This window comes from Manis pentadactyla, chromosome 5 (genome assembly GCF_030020395.1).
Source record: "Manis pentadactyla isolate mManPen7 chromosome 5, mManPen7.hap1, whole genome shotgun sequence".
NCBI lineage: Eukaryota > Metazoa > Chordata > Mammalia > Pholidota > Manidae > Manis > Manis pentadactyla.
This window is the reverse complement of record NC_080023.1, coordinates 156,400,683-156,422,784: the sequence shown is the minus strand read 5'-3', so window position 1 is coordinate 156,422,784 and position 22,102 is coordinate 156,400,683. Positions and strand designations below refer to the sequence as shown.

At 49.9% G+C, this 22,102-nt stretch overlaps 2 protein-coding genes across 5 annotated transcripts in view; both read left to right on the top strand.

Annotated features, from left to right (window-relative positions):
* LOC118920910 (ubiquinol-cytochrome-c reductase complex assembly factor 1) overlaps positions 1-5,488 on the top strand; it is a 143,483-nt gene extending 137,995 nt beyond the window's left edge. For all 4 annotated transcript variants that reach the window (XM_057502939.1, XM_036902466.2, XM_036902465.2 and 1 more), the window contains 2 exons: positions 1,896-2,009; positions 4,915-5,488. In XM_057502939.1, the coding sequence (XP_057358922.1) occupies positions 1,896-2,009; positions 4,915-5,049 (249 nt within the window). In that variant the 3' untranslated portion in view covers positions 5,050-5,488. The remainder of the gene's footprint in view (positions 1-1,895; positions 2,010-4,914) is intronic.
* Positions 5,489-15,149: 9,661 nt separating this feature from the next.
* Positions 15,150-21,829, top strand: FAM83C (family with sequence similarity 83 member C). Its single transcript, XM_036902469.2, has 4 exons — positions 15,150-15,797; positions 18,068-18,235; positions 18,463-18,587; positions 19,103-21,829. Exons 1-4 carry the CDS (start codon positions 15,300-15,302, stop codon positions 20,541-20,543), a joined length of 2,232 nt encoding a protein of 743 aa, XP_036758364.2. The 5' UTR covers positions 15,150-15,299; the 3' UTR covers positions 20,544-21,829.
* The last annotated feature ends 273 nt before the right edge of the window (positions 21,830-22,102 follow it).

The window sequence follows — 22,102 nt, the reverse complement described above, 5'->3', positions numbered from 1 at the left end:
AAGCCACTAGGGGTCGCAGTTGCCCCAGTAAAGAAAGGCCAGTAGTAAGTGAAAATTTTGGCCCTCCCAGCTGACAGTCAATAGCACCTGTCAACATGAAAAGGCAAAAAAATATGATCCAGACAAGACTAACCCAGACAGCTTCGGCATCTGCTACATCTTCCCCTGAGAAGGAATCTGGGGAGATAGATTTAGCCAGTCTACCTGAAAAAGAATTCAAAACAAAAGTCATAACCATGCTGATGGACTTGCAGAGAAATATGCAAGAACTAAGGAAGGAGAATTCAGAAATAAAACAAGCTCTGGAAGGACTTCAAAACAGAATGGACGAGATGCAAGAGACCATTAATGGACTAGAAAACAGAGAACAGGAACGCAGAGAAGCTGATGCAGAGAGAGATAAAAGGATCTCCAGGAATGAAAGAATTTTAAGAGAGCTGAGTGATCAATATAAAAGAAATAATATAAGAATCATAGGCATTCCAGAAGAAGTAGAGAGAGAAAAGGGGATAGAAAATGTCTTTGAAGAAATAATTGCTGAAAATTTCCCCAAACTAGGGGAAGAAATGGCCTCTCAGACCACAGAGGTACACAGAACTCCCATGACAAGGGATCCAAGGAGGGCAACACCAAGACACATAATAATTAAAATGGCAAAGATCAAAGACAAGGACAAAGTATTACAAGCAGCCAGAGAGAAAAAAAAGGTTACCTACAAAGGAAAACCCATCAGGCTATCATCAGGCTTCTCAACAGAAACCCTACAGGCCAGAAGAGAATGGCATGATATACTTAATGCAATGAAACAGAAGGGCCTCGAACCAAGACTACTGTATCCAGCACGAATATCATTTAAATATGAAGGAGGGATTAAACAATTCCCAGACAAGCAAAAGTTGAGGGAATTTGCCTCCCACAAACCACCTCTACAGGGCATCCTACAGGGACTGCTCTAGATGGGAGCACTCCTAAAAAGAGCACACAACAAAACACCCAACATATGAAGAAGGGAGGAGGAGGAATAAGAAGGGAGAGAAATAAAGAATCATCAGATTGTGTTTATAATAGCTCAACAAGCGAGTTAAGTTAGACAGTAAGAGAGTAAAGAAGCTAACCCTAAACCTTTGGTAACCACAGACTTAAAGCCTGCAATGGCAATAAATTCATACCTTTCAATAATCACCCTAAATGTAAATGGACTGAATGCACCAATCAAAAGACACAGAGTAATAGAATGGATAAAAAAGCAAGATCCATCCATATGCTGCTTACAAGAGACTCACCTCAAACCCAAAGACGCGCACAGACTTAAAGTCAAGGGATGGAAAAAGATATTTCAAGCAAACAACAGAGAGAAGAAAGCAGGTGTTGCAATTCTGGTATCAGACAAAACAGACTTCAAAATAAAGAAAGTAACAAAAGACAAAGAAGGACATTACATAATGATAAAGGGCTCAGTCCATCAAGAGGATATAACCATTATAAATATATATGCACCCAATACAGGAGCACCAACATACCTGAAACAAATATAAACAGAACTAAAGGAGGAAATAGAATGCAATGCATTCATTCTAGGAGACTTCAACACACCACTCACTCCAAAGGACAGATCCACCAGACAGAAAATAAGTAAGGACACAGAGGCACTGAACAACACACTAGAACAGATGGACCTAATAGACATCTACAGAACTCTACATCCAAAAGCAACAGGATACACGTTCTTCTCAATTCTACCATGTAGCTGCCCCATTTCTTTCTTCTAGTATCTGTAAAGTCCTTCTGAACTGATTCTGTAGTTGCTAGCATGTTCACAGCATCCCCAGATTTTGTATCACAGCTCTGCCATACTCCTGGGAAGAACATCCCAGGAGTTGTACTTTGTGTTCTAGGGGATCCTTTCAGATGATCATGGTCTGGCTGCTGCCCTCTGGAGAACCTTCTTCAACCATGAGTGTGAAGACCCTCGACAGCTTGAGTTGTTGGTGGAGTATGTGAGGAAACAGGTGAGCAGCCCCTCCTCTCCAGAGTCTCATGGAAAGCAGGTCCTTCCTGAGGTCTGTGGATGCTGGATTTCAGAGGATCGTGAGAGGTTAAGTTCCCAGAGGCCAGTCTGATGGAATTCTGATCAAATCATGTCAGCCACAGGCATGGATGGATAACCTTCTGTGTATCTAACCACGCAACAGGTCAGAGGCCAGGGAATGAGAACAGAAGAAGAAAAGGCACTGAGTAGTCTGCTTCCATAAGCTTTTAGTCATTCATCACTCACATTTCATTGCCTACTGTGTGCCAGGTGCAGTGCTGGATCCTGGGTACCCATAGTCCTGACAGATATTGGCATGGGATTCAGTGCAGCTACTCACTCTAGCCCCCCTTCTGTACCCACTTTGAGCCCCAGGATTCATGTTATCCTCTCCTGATTTCTAGCAGGACAGGACTCCAGGCAGCATTCCACAGGTATTCCTCACACCTTTTCCACCAGATACTATCCACAGTCAAGCAGGGTCCCCCCACACCCCATTTCATTCCTCACCCCTTTGGCTCCCCAAGGCTCTCTGATACCAAAGCTTCCAAGAGATACCTTTGTAGTGTGGACTGCTTAACTACATAGTTTTCCTCAAGCCCATGGAGAATTCACTTCTTGATCTCTGCCTTCTGATCCTGTATTGAAGGGAAACCCATGCTTTATAGATGAGTGACCTGAGTGACAGGGAAGAACATGGAGGCTTTTCCAGGGTCTCCCAGTGAGTCAGCCTGCATAGCTGGCCTAGAACCCCAAGCTGATTCACGTAGCCACTAGAGGCCTTATAGCTGCTCTGGGCAGCTCATCAGCTCAGGCTGCACACCGCTGCTTCATGGGCGTGACCTCTGGAGCCTAAGGGGCCTCACTTCACAGTTATTCTCTTACTCACCTGTGTCTATGGCCTTCAAGCCTCCAACAGTCAAGAAAGGGAAGGCCAGGCCCTGGCTTTTGAGAAGACAGGGCCAGCAAGACCAGCTTGTTGATTACTGGAAAAACCACATACTGGTTCTCTTCAGACCTAGAGGGTAGAGAACCCCAGAAGTCAGGACTTCTGTTTGACCATTCTTCAAATCTGCCTGAGCCAGAGAAGGCACTGCAGCCAGAGGGCCCCACCCATGGAGAATTCTAAGGCTCACACTGTTGACTGGACTCGCCCTCAGACAGGAGTAGCAGTTGGCAAAGCAAATGCCATATTCTCTGAGAGACCAGCCCAACTTTTCCATCTGTTTTGGTGGGTTTGTGCCAGGGGCCATGACGAGGGGTACAGCTGGTGACCTCTCTGGGGTCCCTAAAGGAAGAGGCTGCCGCACCAGTCCCCCTGTAAGAAGTCCCATATTGCTCCAGTGAGAGGCAGGCAATAGGAAAATAGTGCTAGGGCTCTTAGGGAAGCAGCTTTGATGGGCACCCAGTTCTGTCAGCAAAACTTCTGAGCACCTTCTGGTACACTGTTGAGAGAGCAGAGATTAGTAAGACCCAGTCCTGCCCTTAAGGAGCCAGTTCATGGTTTGGTGAGGGAGACAGGCCCAGGGCTAACCCTGGAATGAGTCAGTGTGTGATGTGATACGGGTAGGAACAAAGTGCTACGGAAGGCCAAAGAAAGGGGAGAAGTCTGACAGAACGGATCAGGGAAGACCAGGAAGCTGCATCTTGAGCAGACTCTAGTCCTCGCCATGACAGCGCTTGGTCTGGTAGACAGCCCAAAACCCAGTCAGAGATGATGTTGAGATGTTCAACCCAGGAAATGGGCAAAGTACTGCCAATAGAAAGAGAAATGGACTGTTGGAAAGAGGAGTGGATTTAGAGGATAATGGATCAGTTGACCTTGCACTGAAAGACAGCAGGACATGGGAAATCCTGACCTGAGGTCTGTGTGAGAGGCGGTGAGGGGAAGGCTCGGTTACCTGAATACGAAGCAGCAGAAATGAAGGAGTTCTTGGAAGACGGAGACAATCCAAGGCCTAAAATGAGGCCTCTAGACTCTTGCCCCTCCACTTTCCCCCATAAGTGCTTCTCACCCCAAAATGGCGCCTCGCCTTTCTGGATGCAGGACTGACTCCTGCTGTGATCCAGCTCTCATCCTGGAATTGCCTCTCACCTGAGAGTTTCCCATTGTGCTGCTCTCCTTACCAGCAGCAGCCTGGGGAATGCTCCCAGAGACCACCTTTATCTCCTGACACCTGACCAATCATTAAGTCAGAACTGCCCAACCACCCCTGCCCCGCAGCTGCTCCTGTTCTCTGTCAGGGCGTCCCCTCTCTACACGCTGTCAGTAACCAACCTAGAGGGCTGAAGTTGGGGCCCACCGACTGGAGTTGGGGCCTACTGACCAGGGGCTCAGGGCCCACTAGAGGACAGTAGAGGCATACCTATTAAAGAGTTCCAGTGACTAGCAGTGTACATGCCCTTATGTTACATTATTTAATCTTTTCATGAGTCCTGTGGGGTACATGTTATCTCCTCTCTCAGACAGGGGAACTTAAATCTCAGAGAAGGAAACTGGCCCACCTTAACATTGCTACCCTGAAAGGACAGACATCCCCCCCAACCCGGCCCCACCAAGGACATGTCTCCCGATATATCCTCCCTAGAAAGTTCTTGCAGTCCAGAAAGTCACGGCTCGTCTCTCTGTCCATTCAGACATGTGATGGGGAATTCCCTAAAGCCTTCCCAAAGGAGCATCCCCTGTGATTTGTTTCTCCCAACTCCTTTACTCCCTTTAATGAAATCATCTGGGAGATCAGAGAACCCCTAGATTGGGAGCTGGGGTGGTCAGAAGCCCCCGTATGCACCCTCCCCTCCCTCTCCTTTGGGAGGCTGGCTCCTTATGCCACCTCACATCTGTCCTGCCCTTGTCGCTTTCCTGTCTCCCTCTCTCCCTGTTGCAGATGCAGTACCTGGACTCCATGAATGGTGAAGATCTGCTTCTGACAGGGGAGGTGAGCTGGCGCCCTCTAGTGGAGAAGAATCCTCAGAGCGTCCTGAAGCCCCATTCCCCAACTTACAACGACGAGGGTCTTTGATGGGCTGGGCCTTCTGAACAGCTGGCCAGCTGGCTTTGAGGAATTGCCAGGAGAGAGGTGCCTGTTTGGCCCAGGACCCTGCAGAAAGTGGCCTGAACTGACCTTTGAACAGCTTCTGTCAAATACTTGGCCCCATTGTGTTGATTTTCCTCTTAGTATGTGCAGGAGTCTGATATGGTGGGGTACGGTCCTTGTATCTTTGGAGGTAATGTCTCCCTCAAGAGAAGCCCTGAGCAGGATCTCCCCAGCTTGTACTCCCCAAGTTCCCTCCAGCGACCATATGATTGACAGAGTTTCCCAAAGGCCACAAGAGGGATGGGGGTAGGTTAGAAAGGGGACACCCCCACCAAGGGCTGCTGAGTTAGGAGGAGTGACCATGCTCTGTCCTCTGGGTTTGAGCTGTGGGGTTGAGTTAGGCATTAAAAGAAATAGAGATTTATCTCCGCCGTGGATCTTATTTATTCCAGGGTCTTTAGAAACTTTCCGAGATGGCAGATGCCATAAGCTGAGTATCGCCTAGCTGAATTAGAGACAGCGAAGGGGAGAGGGTCAGCTGCTGCCTGCACAGCCCGCCAGGCCCCATCCTCTGAGACCCAGGAGGCCTCTGCCGGGCAAGGGCTTTATCACATCCTGAGCCATTTAGAAAGAGGCCTCAAGGACAAAGGTCCCTTTGTCATCGCTCCCTACCTCCCGCCGAGTTGAATTGGATGAGAAACATGCTGTCTTTCCTTTCTTGGCTTCCCTAATATGAGATACTGGGGAGAAGAAGAGAACATTCTTCTTGGCTCAGTTGTACCATCCCAGGACCCAGCTCCATGCTGTTTTCTGCCCCCTCCCCAGCTTCTGGAGCATGTGCTGCAGAGCCACCTTGGTCTGAGCACTTGAGGACCAGTCCCCTCCTCCCTCTTAGTATGGGTCATCTCTTGGGGGATTTTCTTTGAATTGAAGAAAGGGGGCGGGGAGCCACATTGCTCCTCCCTCCCCCACATCAAACTTCCTTCATTTAACTTGCTATAAAATGAGTCATATAAAGAAACCCTATATGGGTGAGGTATATCCCAGTTCTGTGAAAACATTACAAATCAAACCCCCTTCTCTGAGTTTATTTAAGATGCTTTTGTTGCAAGTGGAACTCTAGAGTGAAGCCTCCTCTGTGTGTGTGAGATAATAACACCTTGTAACTCATTACAGCTGGGCACTATTTACATAAACCAGAGCTGAGCCAGGCAGGAATTTGCTGATTAATTTATTTTTAATGGAGTGAAGTATACCATGCACCAAAATAAACTTTACTGTGTGTACCTAACTGCTCCTAGAATGGATGGAAAAATTAATGGAACAGATTTTGGCTCCCAACTCTACACATTAATTCATATATAAAAGTTATTTAAGCCTTAACCCATTTGCTGCCCAGGGCAGCTCCCCAGCCACAGATCCCAGCCCACAGCACCAGTTTAGCTACTGGAGTTTCTTTAGAGTCATGGAATCTCAGATTTGGAAAGAACTTTGGAGGTTATTTATCCAGCCCTGTTCGAGAGCTGACTCCCCTTCTCAACATCCCAGTTGGCCTATGTTCATACAGGCCCTTTATGAATACATCCAGCAGAAGATGCTCCCTGCCTGCACAACCAAGTCCTGTCTCCATAAGATGAGTAATCATCAAACACTGCGACTTGTGATACAGAGCCGCATTTCAAAGAGTCAAATCAGATCTATCATGTCTGTGATGCCCTAAAGCCCTCAAGGCGTCTTTCTCTGACTATATGACACCTTCCCCTTCAAGATAAAATCTAGGCTCCTCAGAGGCTGCAAGGTTCTTCTTAGTTTGACCTGTACTTGTCTTTGTGGGTTTCTAAGCGATTTCTTCTCTGAGCAAACTGAAGCACTTGGGCTTACCTGAAGAGATCGCCCTGTGTGTTTCCTTTGCTTGGAATCCCTTCCCTCCCGCTTCTGACTAAAGAAATCTCACATGGCCTCAAGTCCTTCCCTCTCCTGTCCACCCCAGGTAACAGACTCTGTTGAAACTATCTTCACATAACCCTGCATTCTGCATTGGGAGCTCCTTGAAAGTGGGCGCCGTGTTTGGGTCGGTCATCTTTTTTTCCCCAGTGCCCAGTACAGTGCCTAGCTCATAGTAGGCATCAGTCTAAGCTTTGCTACATAAAAGAAGGAATGAATGAATCATCAGTCATTATCAGTACAAGCCCCACAAAAATGCCCCTTTCTGGACCATTCTCTCAGTCTAACCTATAGTTTGTTTTTTTTTATAAAGTTATCATTAATATACAATCTTATCAAGGTTTCACATGAGCAACATTGTTAACCTATAGTTATTTTAACAAATCAGTACAAAGTACCTCCTTTTACCTTTGCACAGAATGAAAGCCAAACATTGTTTCTGTAGCTAAATGTTTTTCTATTGTAAGTTGTTTTTATACAAAACAAAATGAAGGATATGATTTCTTGCTCTCAGGGAGACTGCTCTCTAGGAGTAATTTTGTCATTTATTTACACGTATATTCCCAGAAAGGATCACAGCAAATTAAGAGACACAGTTGTAATAAAACTGCAAAACAAAGTTTAAAAGATATACAAGGATTGAGAGGGAAGAGAGGGAAAATACTCATGTTAGAAAACCTAGGCTATTAGTAACCAACTTTCATTATGACCTTTTTGGTAATTTATAAAGTTTTAATGTGTTATCTCATAGCAATCGTGTAAAATTAGTGTTCTCTTCATTATTTTTACATCCTTTACACAAGTGAGATGACTAAGGCTCAGAGAGGCCTGGAGGGTTAACCAGCACAAGAAGGGGACAGGACCTTCCAACCCCTTATTCTCTACCCATCCCACACTGCCTCCTGCAGGTCAGCGAGGAAGTCTGCAATTAAGTATAAAGCCTTGTTCTGAGGTTCCTGGCATCCAGAGGCAGAAATGGGAAAGCTTAAGGTTATGCAGTTCCCATTGTCACATTAAAGGAAGTATACTTATTCATCAGAAGAAACAAATCTTTTCCTTACTCTTCAGAGAAGACTTTATTATAGGGGTTTTAAATGAGAAACACTGAACAATGAAGTGAATAGTACCCCTAAGATTTTGGTTTTCCCTAAAATTGTAAAAATCATAAATGCTGTATTTTATATCAAGCTGAGATTAAAGTCCAGGCTACAATTTAGCCAATATTTTTTTGTGTCTCTGTTGTGTGTCAGACACTACTTGGTATTTTCACTTGTTATTTCATTTAATCCTCAATGACAATTCTTTGAGGCAAGTGTTAGTAACCTCATGCTTCTGCTGGAGGAAACTAAGCTCAGGGAGGCCCACATTTGCATGCAGACTTGGGTGGTTCTGACAACGAGTCCAGTGTTTTTAGTTCTAGAAGAGAAAGCCAGGTGGGAGAGGGTCAGCTTAAAAAGTAAAAGGAGACATAAAGGAATATTCCAGCCACGTGGACTTGTGTGGACACATATACATACTAACAGAAAAAATCAGAACAAGGGTTTTCTGAAATCCAGAAAAGCCTTAAAGGGAGTCAGGATGTAAAGGATGGGCAAGGTTTAGGTGGGTGGAGAGAAAAATGGGAGGTGAGGAGGTGCCCAGGGGCAGGCATAGAACAGGAGTCTTTTCAGACTCAAGTGGACCAGCTGAGTCATTTGCTAAAGGAAGAAAAAGTTGCCAAGATCCAGGTGGGGCCCCAAAGGCGGGGTAGCCGTGTCAGGCGGCAGGGAGACACAGCGACCTGATGAGGCTGAAGATGCCCCATTGTGTGCAGGACGGATTGACTCCTTCAGTGGGGGATTCCAGCCAGTTGGACTTGAGGGTTTGGGGGTGATTGTAAAAATTCAAAGACAAGTTCAAATCCCAGAGAAGAAAAATCATCGGGACATGATGCCTCACTGCATGTGGAACTTGAAGAAAGGGAGAACTGGGGAGCTCTCTTGGGAGCCGGAAGATGGTGATGTCTGACAGAAGAGGGGAACTTGAGGAATCCTCTTTGTATTGTGCTTTCTAGGTAATGCTAATTACATTCTCCTATGAGATAGATAGGCAGGGATTATTGCCTCCGTCATGCAACAGGAAAACAGGTCCACTGAGAAGAAACCACTTACTGGCAGAAGGTGACCCTGTAGCAAAGCTGAACAGAGATGTGTCTTCTGAGCCCCCTACCCCATTGCTTCTGGTGCACATTGGTTGTATCTGTATATGGGGAACCCGTCTGGTTAAAGATGCCCAAGAGAGGGCAAGGGCATAGGACAGGACTGGACCTCAGGGGATGATTAGGACTGACAGGCTAAGGACTTTGGCCTTGTCTTGGTTATAGAAGGACACTTGAGGTCATGAAACTGAATGAGTTCTTAGAGCTGAATTTGTAAAGGATAAACCAAGGACTGGGGTAGGTGTGGGACATAGCTTTTGCAGCAGGGGTGGGAAAGAGCAGGAACCAGCATAGGAGGTAGAATCTGGAATAGAAGCCAGGGGAGAGGAGAGCTTCCAGAAGGAGGAAGCTCTTAATGTTGCATGCTACAGAGAGTAGGGTAAGTAGATGATGCTTAAGGGCTTTATTCCAGGAACAAGATTTTTGAGAGAATGCAGATTGCAAAAGGTTAAGAAGGCAGGGTATGGCAGCAGCTGTGGTACCTTGGGAGGTACCTAGCAGAGAAGAAATGGAGAAAAATTGAACAGGAGTTAGGAGAACAGGGTAAAAAGGTTTTTTTCAGCACAGGAAAAAGATCCGGGGTTGCAGCATGGGAAGGATTCCTACTAAAGGCAAAGCACTTGATGGAGTAGGAAACTTACCAAAAATTTTAGGAATTAATGATTATTAAACCCCTCTGGAAGTAGAAGCCTGGTGGAGAACAAGGGCATGGCTTTGGAGGAGAGGAGGGAACCTTTTGCTGAGACTAGAGATTGGAGGACAAATGGGGACAAGGGATTTCTGAGATGAGGGCTGAGAGCTCATTCTGGTGTTGATGCCCAACGAATCTAGATTTTAGCAGCCATTAGGGGGAAGGGGGAAAGAAGAGCTGGCAGGTTTGTGGGCAGAGAACATGACAGTCCCAAAGTACCCCTTCTCTTGGGAGCGGTCCTCCGGTGCCTGTTGCCCTGGTTCTCACTGCACCCCACCATGCCTCGCCAGCCCCTCCACCAGGTCTGCTCTTAGGGAGGGGTAGGCCAGACCTTGGGTCCCTGGCTGTGACCTTCCCACTCACCTGTCCTGGTGTTGATTACCCATCACAGGTTTCTGTGACTTCCTGGGGATTTCTTTGAGCCGTGCTGGAGAGCCTAGGACCCAGAACCTTTCCAGGTCAGGGAACCCCCATCCTTCTATTGAGGGGAGCAAAGGTCCTAGAGATCCTGACTGGGGAATTTCCAGGAAGGAGTCTTCAAGCACAAACCTGTAATGTCAAAAAGTGATAGACTACATGAATGCTAGATGGGACCTGGAGGCCTCAGCCCAGCCTTCTTGCTTTACAGATGGCAGGCTGAGGCCCTGAGAGGCTTACTCAAGGTTTCAGAAACCAGAACCCATAGGCCTGTGCTGGCTCGCTTCTTCCCTCCTTTCATCTCTCCCTGTGGTCAGAAACAGCTCCTCCACCTCCCAGTCACCTGAGAAAGAGCCTGCCACGGGGCTGTATCCTAGTTGGTGATGGGGGGTGCGGGGTGGACAGGGTTCTTCTCAGGTTCCAGAATAGGTCATGAGCTCTAAACCCCAAGCACTTAGTTTATACCTTGGCTTAACCTGTGGCTTATAATTATGAGTCGACCTTCCCCACTAAACTGAGTTCCTCCAGAGAAGAGATCAAGTCTTACTCATCTTTGGGACCACAGTGCTGGCCTAAAGTAGGCTTTGAATACTTGCTGAGTGGATGGGATGGTCGGGAGAGAGGAGGGGAAGGATGGGGAGGGAGAGGGAGCTGGATCAGTAATGTTGGGAGCTTAAGAGGTCAATAGGTAATATCTCTTTCTGCCTTCCCAAGCTCAGGATGAACTGAGAAGACACAAGAGAGACAGATGGACGTCAGAATGGTAACTTTACCAGTATTCCTGATAAGGCTGATTGGAGATGGTAGCTTTGACTCTGGCCAAATGGACTTGTTAGTATCCTCCCCAAACTGAACATGCCTACTCCCATCCCCCGAGAAGGGACAGACCTTTCCCTGGTCACTGCTTCCTTTGTCTTTAGGCCTTCACTGAGCCCCTGTCCTTTCATGGCTAGAGAAGCCCCAGAATTAGCGTGCAGTGAAATACTGCTGTCAGTCAGGCACTTGACATATGGTAGCCCTTTTATTCCTCACAACAACCTGGTGAAGGAGGTAGTATTGGTCCCATTTTACAGATTAAGCCACTGTGACTCAGAGTTCTGATTGTCACCCCATTAAATGCCAGAGCCATTGTAACCTGAAGGCCTATGTGAGGCTGAAGAACAGTGAACCACGTGCATCTGGACTGTTCCTGGGAGTCTGGTGCTTTGGGCCACTCTACCCCTGGGGGGCTGCTTCCTAAGTTATCCTAACGTATCTCTCTAGAAATCTTGCGAACCTCTGTACTGTCTTTACAGTGAAAGCCAGCACCTTAGCAAGGACCTCTTCTGAGTGTGGCTCCAGGAGGCCTTTCTGACAGGCCTTCCCTGCACCACCTCCCCACCTTCCTTCAGCAGGCATGCCCTTGCCTCTCTAGGCCTCCAGCCTGGAAGGCCCTGCCTGTCATTCTGCACATCTTGAAATCTTTCTCATCCTTCAATACCCATCAAGGGCCACCTCTGGGAATCCTTACTACTTGTCCCTGTCTTTAGCTCTCAGGTATTTTGCCTTGATTCAAGGGATTTGGGCATATTTTGGCTCCCGAACTAACCCTGGCTGATCCTCCCAGGAATCTTGTCTTTCCTGACTCATAGGTGCCACATTAAGGTGTGTGGCAGTGTTAGGATCAGAACAGCCTCAACTGAATGGCTGCAGCCCAACCTCTGCTCCACCACCACTTGACAGTCAACTGCCCAGGCGCCACTTGGCTTGTAAAAGACAGCACACAGTGCTGAATGGCCCCCAGGATGGCAGAATCATACCAGGCAGGCGCCTGACACACCTCCTGGACAGGAAAATATTTTTCTTTCTCTTAATAACAGTTATTAAGGGGCCTGTGCCCAACACAGTACAGCCGGGGGCTGGGCCTAGCTTTCTGTACAGCTCCCATCACCCTGGGCCCACACCCCAAGGCCCAGCCCCTAGGCCAGGATGTACTTGTCTACCCTCCCACTGCCCTTTGTCCACTCATCCCATAGGGAGGGGCTGCCAGTCCTGCAGCCCTGGAGAATTTTATTTGATTTGTATGCTTTTATTATCAGGATGTTAGGGATCCCTTGGAGCTCTTTCCCCTTCAACTTAACCCCTCCCATCCCTGTCCCTCTCAGTTGAACTTCCTGGTATATATACTTAGTACCACAACCTGAGTTAGGGTGAAAGACCACCCCCCACCTCCCAGACACTCATGCGCACAAATAGATCTGCACACATGCACACATGAGTACATACAGGTACACAGATGTGTACTCAGGTAAATATACACTGATGTGTGGCTAGATCCTTAAAAACAGCCAAGCAGACACACAAACCTCACAGACAGTAGGTACATGTACATTCATGCACAGGGACAGTTACACATAGGTATAGGTTTTATGTCAAGTTGAGCCATATGAAATTGCCAATATTCAGTGGCTTTTTACTTATAAAAATGGAATCGAATACAAATGCGGGCACAGAGGGAAATATATACAAAAATACAGAGCCCAATTTGTACACCCACATTCAAGCAGCCTTATTCACACAATAGCCAAAAGGTGGAAACAACCCAAGTGTCCAGCATTGGGTGAATGAATGGATAAACAATGTGATGTACATGCACGATGGGATATCCAGCCTTTAAAAGGAAGTTCGGACACAGTCTCCACCATGGCTGAAGCTGGAGGACGTTATGCTAGGTGAAATAGGCCAGTCACAAAAAGACAAATACTGTATGATTCCACTTACATGAGATACCTAGAAGAGTCAAATTCATAGAGTCGGAGGTGGAATGGTGGTTACCAGGGGCTGTGGCAGAGGAAGGAATGGGGACTTCATATTTAAAGGGTATAGTTGCAGTTGGGGGAGATGAAAAAGTTCTAGAGCTGGTGGTGATGGTTGTGCAATATGAATGTACTTAATGGCATCGAACCGTATACTTAAAAATGGTTAAGATGGTAAGCTTTATGTTGTGTGTATTTTGCCACAATCAAAAATACTTTTTAAAAAAGAGCCAAAAATAGTCAGGCAGATGTACTCAGGCAGCATGTTCCATCATGCAGACATACACACACGGGGGGATAAACACAGGACCTCAACAACACAGAAACAGGCTTCTCTCTCCTCCCAGGAGCACTTCTCTGACCCAAATAAGGCCTCTGTTCTCTCCCTAACAAATCTGGAGATCAGGTCCTAATGAAGCTCCTGCCACCTCAGCTACCCCCACAGCTCCTTACCCTCCCGCAGTCCAGCTCTTACGCAACCTACTGTTCCTCGTGCAGCCTCCCCACCCCCAGGGAAGGGCCCTTTTACAGCACCTGGTGACCCAGTTTCTACCGCTGCCCTGGGGATGGGATGGAGAGGTCCGACATTTCAGCTCCTGGCCTACAGCTCTCTCCTGCCTACTCTGGGCCCCTCAAAAACAAAGCCCCAGTTCCATTCATCTTTGGTTTCAGGGCCCAGCTTGACATAGGGAGCCCCTAAATTCCTCTTCCCCCTGGCTATGCATGTATTGCCCCTCTCCCCCCACCCCCACCCCATGAAGCCCCATGGGCATAGAGGAACCTGTGTCTGGTCTGGAGTGATCACAGACCAATAAAGCAAGTGCACTCAGTACAGACAGGGTCATGAGACATGGTGTCAGGTCTCCTGCTCTCCTGGCTATCTTCGTTGGACCCTATCCCTCCATAGAAAGGTGCTGCTTCAAGCTGGTGATGTGCACATTGGGACCACTTCTTCCTGGCCTGCCTCCCTAGCTGCCATCTGCCGACCCCCCTTCTCCAGAGCAAAGCCTCTCACCCATTCACCGGAGGACTCTTGGAACTATAGCTCTTGTTAGAGACAGAAAATAGAAATGGGCCTGCTGTGTTTACCTCCTGACCTTGCAGGGTGTCCCCCATACTCTGAAGGAAACTGTCTCACTAGCCATTTAATATTCAGCCCCTAAAGAGGGGAGGAAGGCTGGGGTCTGGCCCCAACCAGGACAAGAGCTTCCCTGGAGTTGAGGGTGTTGCCACCTGGAACAGCATTTCTCAGGGGTGGGGCTCAGCCCAGTGTGCCAGGTGCCTCAGACATGCATCAGAATCTCGGGGAGATCTACTTTTTAACACATCCCAGCTATTCTTGGGGGTTACGGTGAGAGCCACTGCTCTAGACCCTTGGAGGATGGGCTCAGAGCCAGGGTGGAGTGGGGCAGGGGATTGTTGAGTGCCACAGTTAGGGGGTGGAGAGTGGCAGGGCCATTATGGGAGCCTGGATGGGGACAAATAGGGGTAGATGTCCCTGGTAGTTCCGTGTGTGCCATTCAGATTTTATTAAGGGCCTGTGTATAGGTGTGCTGAGGCTTGTGCTAACCATCATGGTATGTTTGGGTTACAGCTAGTCTCTAAATTAGTGTTTGGGTCATTTAACATGACTTGGGTCAAAATGTGTGGTCTGCATGTCAGCCTCTGTCTATGTGTTCACTGTCAGTATGTCAGTCCACCCATATGCTGTGTGTTCACGTCTTTTTCTTTGTGTCTTGAGTCATTTATCCATCCTAGTGTGTGTGTGTGTGTGTGTGTGTGTGTGTGTGTGTGTGTGTGTGTGTGTGTGTGTGTGTGTGTGTGTGTGTGCGTGCGTGCGTGCGTCAGGGTTTGGAGGAAACTTGCTAGGAGCCTGGTGGGGATGGGGCAGGTGATGCTGGGGAGGAGCGGGGGCTGGGCAGAAGCAGGTGCTTAGGGCCCGGCACTGCTGTTTTCCGGAGCAGGCAAGTCCTAACAGAAGGCACACAGGTGAGGCTGACCTGACAGGTTCTAGAGGCCAGGGGAATGGGGCGGAGCATAGTTCTGATCTAGGGTGGCAACAGACTGGGGGCCTGCCACACACAGGGCAGGCTGGCAGGAGGAGGCTCTGCTGGTGTCTTCTCTCTGAGGCAGCCAGCCTGGGTGTAGGCCATGGAGCCTGCTGGACGGTGAGGGCAGCCAAGTGGCAGCGATGTTCAGAGGCCTGGGAACCCAAGGCACGGCAGGACCCCTTCGGGGCCGGGTGGAGGAGCTAAAGCGGCCACAGTGGCGGGAGAGCTCCCCACTGGTGCTACAGCACAGCGAAGCAGCCCGGCTGGCGGCTGACGCCCTCCTGGAGCAGGGTGAGGCTGCCTACCTGCGAGTCATCTCCGAGGAGTGGGAGCTGCCCTTCCTGAGCGCCCTGGACGTAGACTACATGACCAGGCATGTGCGTGGGGGTCCTGAGCTCAGTGAGGCCCAGGGACTAGAGGCCTCGGGGCCCGACCACCTTAGCCTGCTCTCTGAAGCCACTTCAGGCACTTACTTCCCCATGGCCTCTGACATAGACCCTCCAGACCTGGACTTGGGTTGGCCTGAGGTTCCACAGGCCACGGGCTTCAGCCCCACCCAGGCAGTGGTCCACTTCCAGCGGGATAAAGCCAAGAACATCAAGGACCTTCTGCGTTTCCTCTTCAGCCAGGCCCGCACGGTAAGGGCCTCATCTCTTCAGACATTTATTTCACAGATGTGGAAACTGAGGCCCAGGGAGGGAATAGGACCAGCCCAAGGCCACACAGCAGTGTAGGGGCAGCATTGGACTAGAACTTCTGCCCTCTGTCATATCCCGAGCTCCTAAAAGGTGTGTGTACATTTTATTTACCTTGGTAAACCCCTGTTGCTCAAGAACATTATGGATAATCATAAAACAGGGGATGGGTCTCAGGGGCTCCACAAACACCCTGAAAATGCATGTAAATGTGTGCATGTTGCAGGGAGGGGTCCTCTGCATCTTTCTTGGAAGACAGTCCATGGCCTTTGTCAGAATCGCAAAAAGTTTATGATCCCCAAACTAAGAACCCCAACCTTGGTAAACATTTGAGCTATTCCCTTGACTTACAGAGGAGGAAGCTGAGGCCAGAGTGGGGCTGCAGCTTGCTCAGGGAGGTCCGGCCAAGTGAAATAGAGCTCAGGACTCAGCAAGAGAAGAAGGGGTCCTGACTCAGGCCCTGGGCCCCAGGCATGGCTCTGCCTCCTGACGCATGTCACCAGCCACACCTCACCTCTTGTGCAGTGTCTTCAGCTGGATCTGAAGGAGGGAAGGGGCCGCTGGTGCCCGGGCCTTGGCATGGCCTTGAGGGCTGGGCTTTTAGTTCTGCACCAAAAGGAATGAGGAGTGGAGGCTGCTGGGCTCAAGGATGGGGAGCAGGGGCTCAGGAGAAAGAGATATGGGAAAGCAGGTGGGGCACAGTTCCTGGGAAGGCTCCAGTTACAGACTGGCATAGCTTCACTCCTGGACCCCTGACCTCTGACTCAGGAGGCAGGGGAGTGGGTCAGATGACTTCAGGCAGGATTTGAGGTAGGTGAGACTCAGTGCCTTGCCTGGGAGAGCAGTGTGAAGGGTGCCTGCTGTGGAGATCATGAGCCAGGATGCTGGGATCCCACAGGTACCTCCAGAGCCTCCCTGGTAGGCCTGTGCCCCAGGCAGGGGAGTGCCAGGCCTGATGAGCACCAGGACTGGGGTTATTAGTGAGATGGCTGCTGTGGTCACCCCTGCCCTTTGATCGTCCCTGCCTGCCCTCATTTCCCTGACCCCTGGCCAGGCCTATGCGGTGGATCGGCCTCCCCTTGCCTCCTCCCTCCATCTAGATCTGCCGCCTCTGGGCCAAAAGCCAGGCTTGCACGCTGGACTGTCACTGACTCTCAGAATAACCTTGGGAAGTGCTTCCTTTCCCTGCCACCCAGAATCCTTGTTTGTTACGGAGGCAGCAGGAAAGGAACATTTATTGAGCTTCTGTTGTGTGTTGAGTATTTTCACTCTTAATTCCCCCTAACTCTGAGATGTAGCTATCGTTATCTTCATTTAACAGATGAAGAAGCTGAGGGTTCCAGAGATGAAGCAACTTACCCAAGCCCCTATCACTAGGAGTTAACAGAGACAGATTCCAACACAGTTCTGTCTGGCTCCTGAGCTGCAGTGCTTTGCACCTCCTGCCTGTCACCCTGGACTGGGAAAGGAGGTTTTCACAGCAGTGATATGCAATGGGAAGAAGGGGCAGTGGGGGGCTTGGCAGTGTGAGGAGTTTTTCAGGGCTTCTCTGAGACAGCCCATTATGTAAGGGAGGTCACAAGCCCTCAACTGAGCAGAGAACGTGATCCTACTTGACATGGGTGGAAGTGAGGGAGTTTGTGGGTATAAGATGTCACACCAAACCTCTGCAGCTTCACAGGGAAACTGAGGCAGGTTTGGCAAATCGCACTGAAGACCTCTTGCAATAATTGACTTACAGTTCCGATCCTGTAGAAGGGAGCCTCATACAGACAGCCCCTAGGTCAGAGCTAGGGCTGGAGCTTGTGGGGAGAATGTGAGGACCTAGACTGGAATCGGGCTGGGTTCTGCTTCTGACTCCTTACTCCCTCTGGGCCTCAGTTTCCCCATACGTAGAGTGGACTTTTAGTGCAGTCGATCCACAAACATCTTTGAGAATCTAATAACTGATAAGCACTCTGTCCTCAGAAAGGTACACACACACAAAATGCACACGCTTTCAACCTCTAGAGGTTCAAGACAGGAAACTGCCCCATGCCTTAGTTAGGAACTCCTGCGCTCAGTCATTGCTGAAAAGCCCCTCTGCTTCAGATGTTCTCGTAACCCTGGCCCCCTGGTTTTCAGTCTAGTGCTCTTTGTCTGGGTTCCCAGCCCTTGCTCCCGGGCTGGGCAGTGGCCCCGAGTAGTGCTGAGCTTCCCCCTTCCTCCCCCAGGTGGTGGCTGTGGTGATGGATGTATTCACTGACATGGAGCTTCTGTGTGACCTCATGGAGGCCTCGAGCCGGCGTGGCGTCCCTGTCTACCTGCTCCTGGCTCAGGAGCACCTGCAGCACTTCCTGGAGATGTGCTACAAGATGGACCTTAATGAGGGACACCTGCCGGTCAGCAAGGGATGGGGGCACCAACCAGGGAGGGGAGTCAGGGAAGGCAGAAGAGTCAGTTGGGTGGTCAGTGAGCATTGGGGGCCAATGCGAGTGGGGTTCTAGATTCATCCCTTTAGCTGGCTGAAGTCAGAGATTGAAACATGGCTTGAGTCATGGGATTTAAACATGGCTCAAGCCCCAGTCTCTCAAAGTCACCGCCCAAACTACCTCCCTCCTTGGCCTAGAACATGCGTGTGCGGAGCATGTGTGGGGACACATACTGCAGCAAGGCAGGCCGCCGCGTCACAGGGCAAGCCCTCGAGAAGTTTGTCATCATCGACTGCGAGCAGGTGGTGGCCGGCAGCTACAGGTGAGCAAGTGGAATGGAGAAGGGCCTGGGGCTGGGCCACTGACTGGTGAAAGCACCTGGGGTCTGGCAGCTTTGAACTTGCCTTCATCCTTCCATCCCTTCCAACACAGTCTGAGCAGCTGCCATGTGCCAGGCATTGTGTGGGGCTCAAGGGAAAATGTGGGAAGCAAGACAGCCCCAGGCTGGGGGCTGGAGGAGCTCCCTCTGTGGAAGAATTGCTTTAATGCCCTTTGCATAGAAAGTAACTATTGCACCTCAGAACTGGAGGGCCTTCAGGGAACCTCACTTATGGTCCGTTTTTTAGATAGGGAAGTTGAGGCCCTGAGATGGGAAACCATGTGCCCAAGTCCACTAAGCTGAGCTTGGACAAGCACAGACTTGGGAGTCTGAGCTCTGCCCCCTTCCTTGGGCCCTCATGATGGTGGGGTTGTCTTGGCATACTCCCCTGGCTGCGACTCCTGCCTACCCCCAGGCTCCTGCACTTTGCTTTCCTGACCCTGACCCTCTGCCCCCAGCTTCACCTGGCTTTGCAGCCAGGCCCACACTAGCATGGTGCTGCAGCTGAGGGGCCGCATTGTGGAAGACTTTGACCGGGAGTTTCGCTGTCTGTATGCTGAGTCACAGCCTGTGGAGGGTTTCAGCGGTGGCGAGGATCTCCTGTCTCCCAGGGCACCGTGTCCTCCCCCAGTGGCTCTCGCCTTTGGCCCTGGCATCCCAAGCTCCACATCCTCGTCACGGTCCAGCATCAGCCTCAACAGCATCAAGCACTCACCTCTCATGGGCCGCTCCTCCTTCCTTGCTCTACCAGGAGGCGGTGGCTGCAGTGACATGGGGATGGAGTCCTCCTCCACGGGCTCTACCCGTCACGAGGCAAGTGGCCAGCCCTCCCTGCAACGCCAGCTGTCAGATCCTAACAATGGCTCCCTGCTAGGGCCCTACAGGGCCAACCTGGGCAAGCTAGGGGCCTCCCCGTGGTCCCAGTCCTCTCCTGCCCTCAATCACAATATCACCAACCCCATGACCCTGGCAGTGGGGTCACCTCTGTTCCCATGCCCACGTCCCCACCTCCCCTTCCCACAGGGTGTCCTAGCCCTTTCCCAGCTCCCAGACAACTGCCTCCTGGGAAGCCAGGAGCCTAGCCCCCTCCGGGGTTGCTGGGTACCTAGCACAGGCCTGGAGACAGTGGAAGAGAAGAAGGTGTCTCTGAGTGAGAGCCATGGCCAGCTGGACCTCCTCGTCCCTTTTGCCAGAGCTCGAGAAGCAGGAGGCCCTGATCCTGGGGTTCACCCCAACTCAGGCTCCCTTTGGCCTGGTGAACAGGCCTCAGAGGACAGGCAGTTGTCCTCAAACCAAAGATACAATCAGCTGGATCTCCTGCCCTGGGCCCGGGGTGCTGGGGGTACCCCTGAGTCAGCTTCCTCCAGACCTGGCAATCAGACCCCAGAAGACAAGAAGCTATCTCCAAACCACAGCCATAGCCAATTGGACGCCCTGGTACAGTACCCCAAGGCAGGAGGCTCCAGAGTGTCTCCTGAAGTCAACTCCTCAGTGAGGGCTGGCAAGCAGGGTCCAGATGAGCGACAGCAGACCCTGGGCCATAGCCAGTTGGACCTCATCACAAAGTTTGGCCCATTCCGGGGAGAGGGGCCTGGGCCCAATGGTCTCCTCAGACAAAGCTCTGCTCACAAGGCTGGAATGGGCCCTGGGGATGAGAAGCGGCTGACTCTGGGCCACAGCAAGCTGGACCTCATCATCAAGTATCATCAATTGCAGGGTGCCAGGCAGGAACCTGAGCCTGGCCTTCCTGGGGTCCCCATAGGTGGCCATCACAATGGCAGTAGCAATGGCCTGTTTGGGGATGAGAAACGGCTGACCCTGGGCCACAGCAAACTGGACCTTATCACTAAGTATAACAAGTCCAAGTTTAAGCTTCTCCGAAGCCGCTTTGAGTCCTAGTCCTGCTTCCAGCAGGGGCATGCCCCTCCTTCATCCACTGAGACTAGATTTGCTCATGTCCCAGCTTCTCAGGAGCTTAGGCAGGGGCAGCATGGGGAAGAGAGGTGTCTAGAAGCCCATGTTAGACACTCACAGGGCTCAGGATTCTCGTGTAACACACACACACACGGAAAATATAACCCAGAGTATTTACCATTTGCCACTGTGCTGGGCACATCGCACTGGTTACTTCTCATCCTTTATCTATACAGCATTTTACAAGATAGACCTGTAGTAGGTATACAGTTCTAGGATCATAGATATTCGCTTCCCTATTTTACAAATATGGTAGCTGTGGCTCAGAGAGTTTGATGACTTGCTTGGAATCAGTTCCAAGTAAATGGCAGAGTAGGGGCCCAAACCTTTATCTCTGTTTCTTAAGATTGTGTTTTTGCAGACACGACACATAATATCAACAGTCCACATGTGTCTACGTACACAAAATACAGAGAGGCCCCTAATGACTGACAGGGTTCATACCCACAAACTGCATATCCATAAACACACACAGTAAGTACACACAGGTCCATGTGATAAACTAAAACACTCAGAATTCTAGTTAGAGGTAAATAAATACCATTTAGCTAAATGAACTGCAACACAAAATACATGCATTCAGCACACACTGTAGACTTCTCAGGATCCACAGACTGTAAATGTGCTCATAACCACGCATACACACACAGGCATGCATTGCATCAACCAGTATCTTCCTGTACCTGAGCTGTGTACCCAACCCTGCTGGGACTGCCATAGGGCTGACAAATGAATTGAACTCAGTCCCTGGGAGACAAGGATTAAGTGTATAAACCATTGGCAAGCAAGACAGAGCTATATTTAACTAAAGGCTAACTGGTGACAGAGGGTGATAGAGAATGAAGGGCAAAGGATGGTAGTGATGATGGAGTGGTGAGGAAGTTACTTAGAGGAGGCAGCCTTTGAGCCAGACCTTGAAGGATGGGGAGGATTTGGACAGATGGAAGAGAGGGTTGGAGGAATTCCCCAGTGGGAGGAATCAGGTGGAGAAAGGCCAGGGAGAGGACTGAAGGAGTGGGTTTGAGATGAACTGGGGATGGAGCAGATATGGATGCTCAGATTCTCTCTCTCTCTCACACACACACATCATTTTGCTGAGTGTCTCTACAAACACAGGTTCTGACAGGTTGTGGGTCCTTTTCCTGAGCTCGCCTCCTGTCTGGGACAGTATACATGATACAAATCAATAAAGGCAAACATGCTATGACCTAGCAGCAGCCTGATGTATACTAAGGATGATGGAGATACAGAACTGCATGTTGCTGGCAGGGAAGGGCACCATTCAAGCCAATTATGGAGGGTTCCTTGAAGGAGTGGATGGTCGCAGGAGGGATGGGGAGAGGAAAGGGGTTGTGCAAATCCCCTCTGCCCTCACTGTGACATTCTGAGAGACTTTGGGGCTTTTGTAGATTCTACAGAATGTAGGCCAAGTTCATTCCATCCACTAGAGCAGGTGGACACAAAGTGGCTGTTGAGTGATCAAG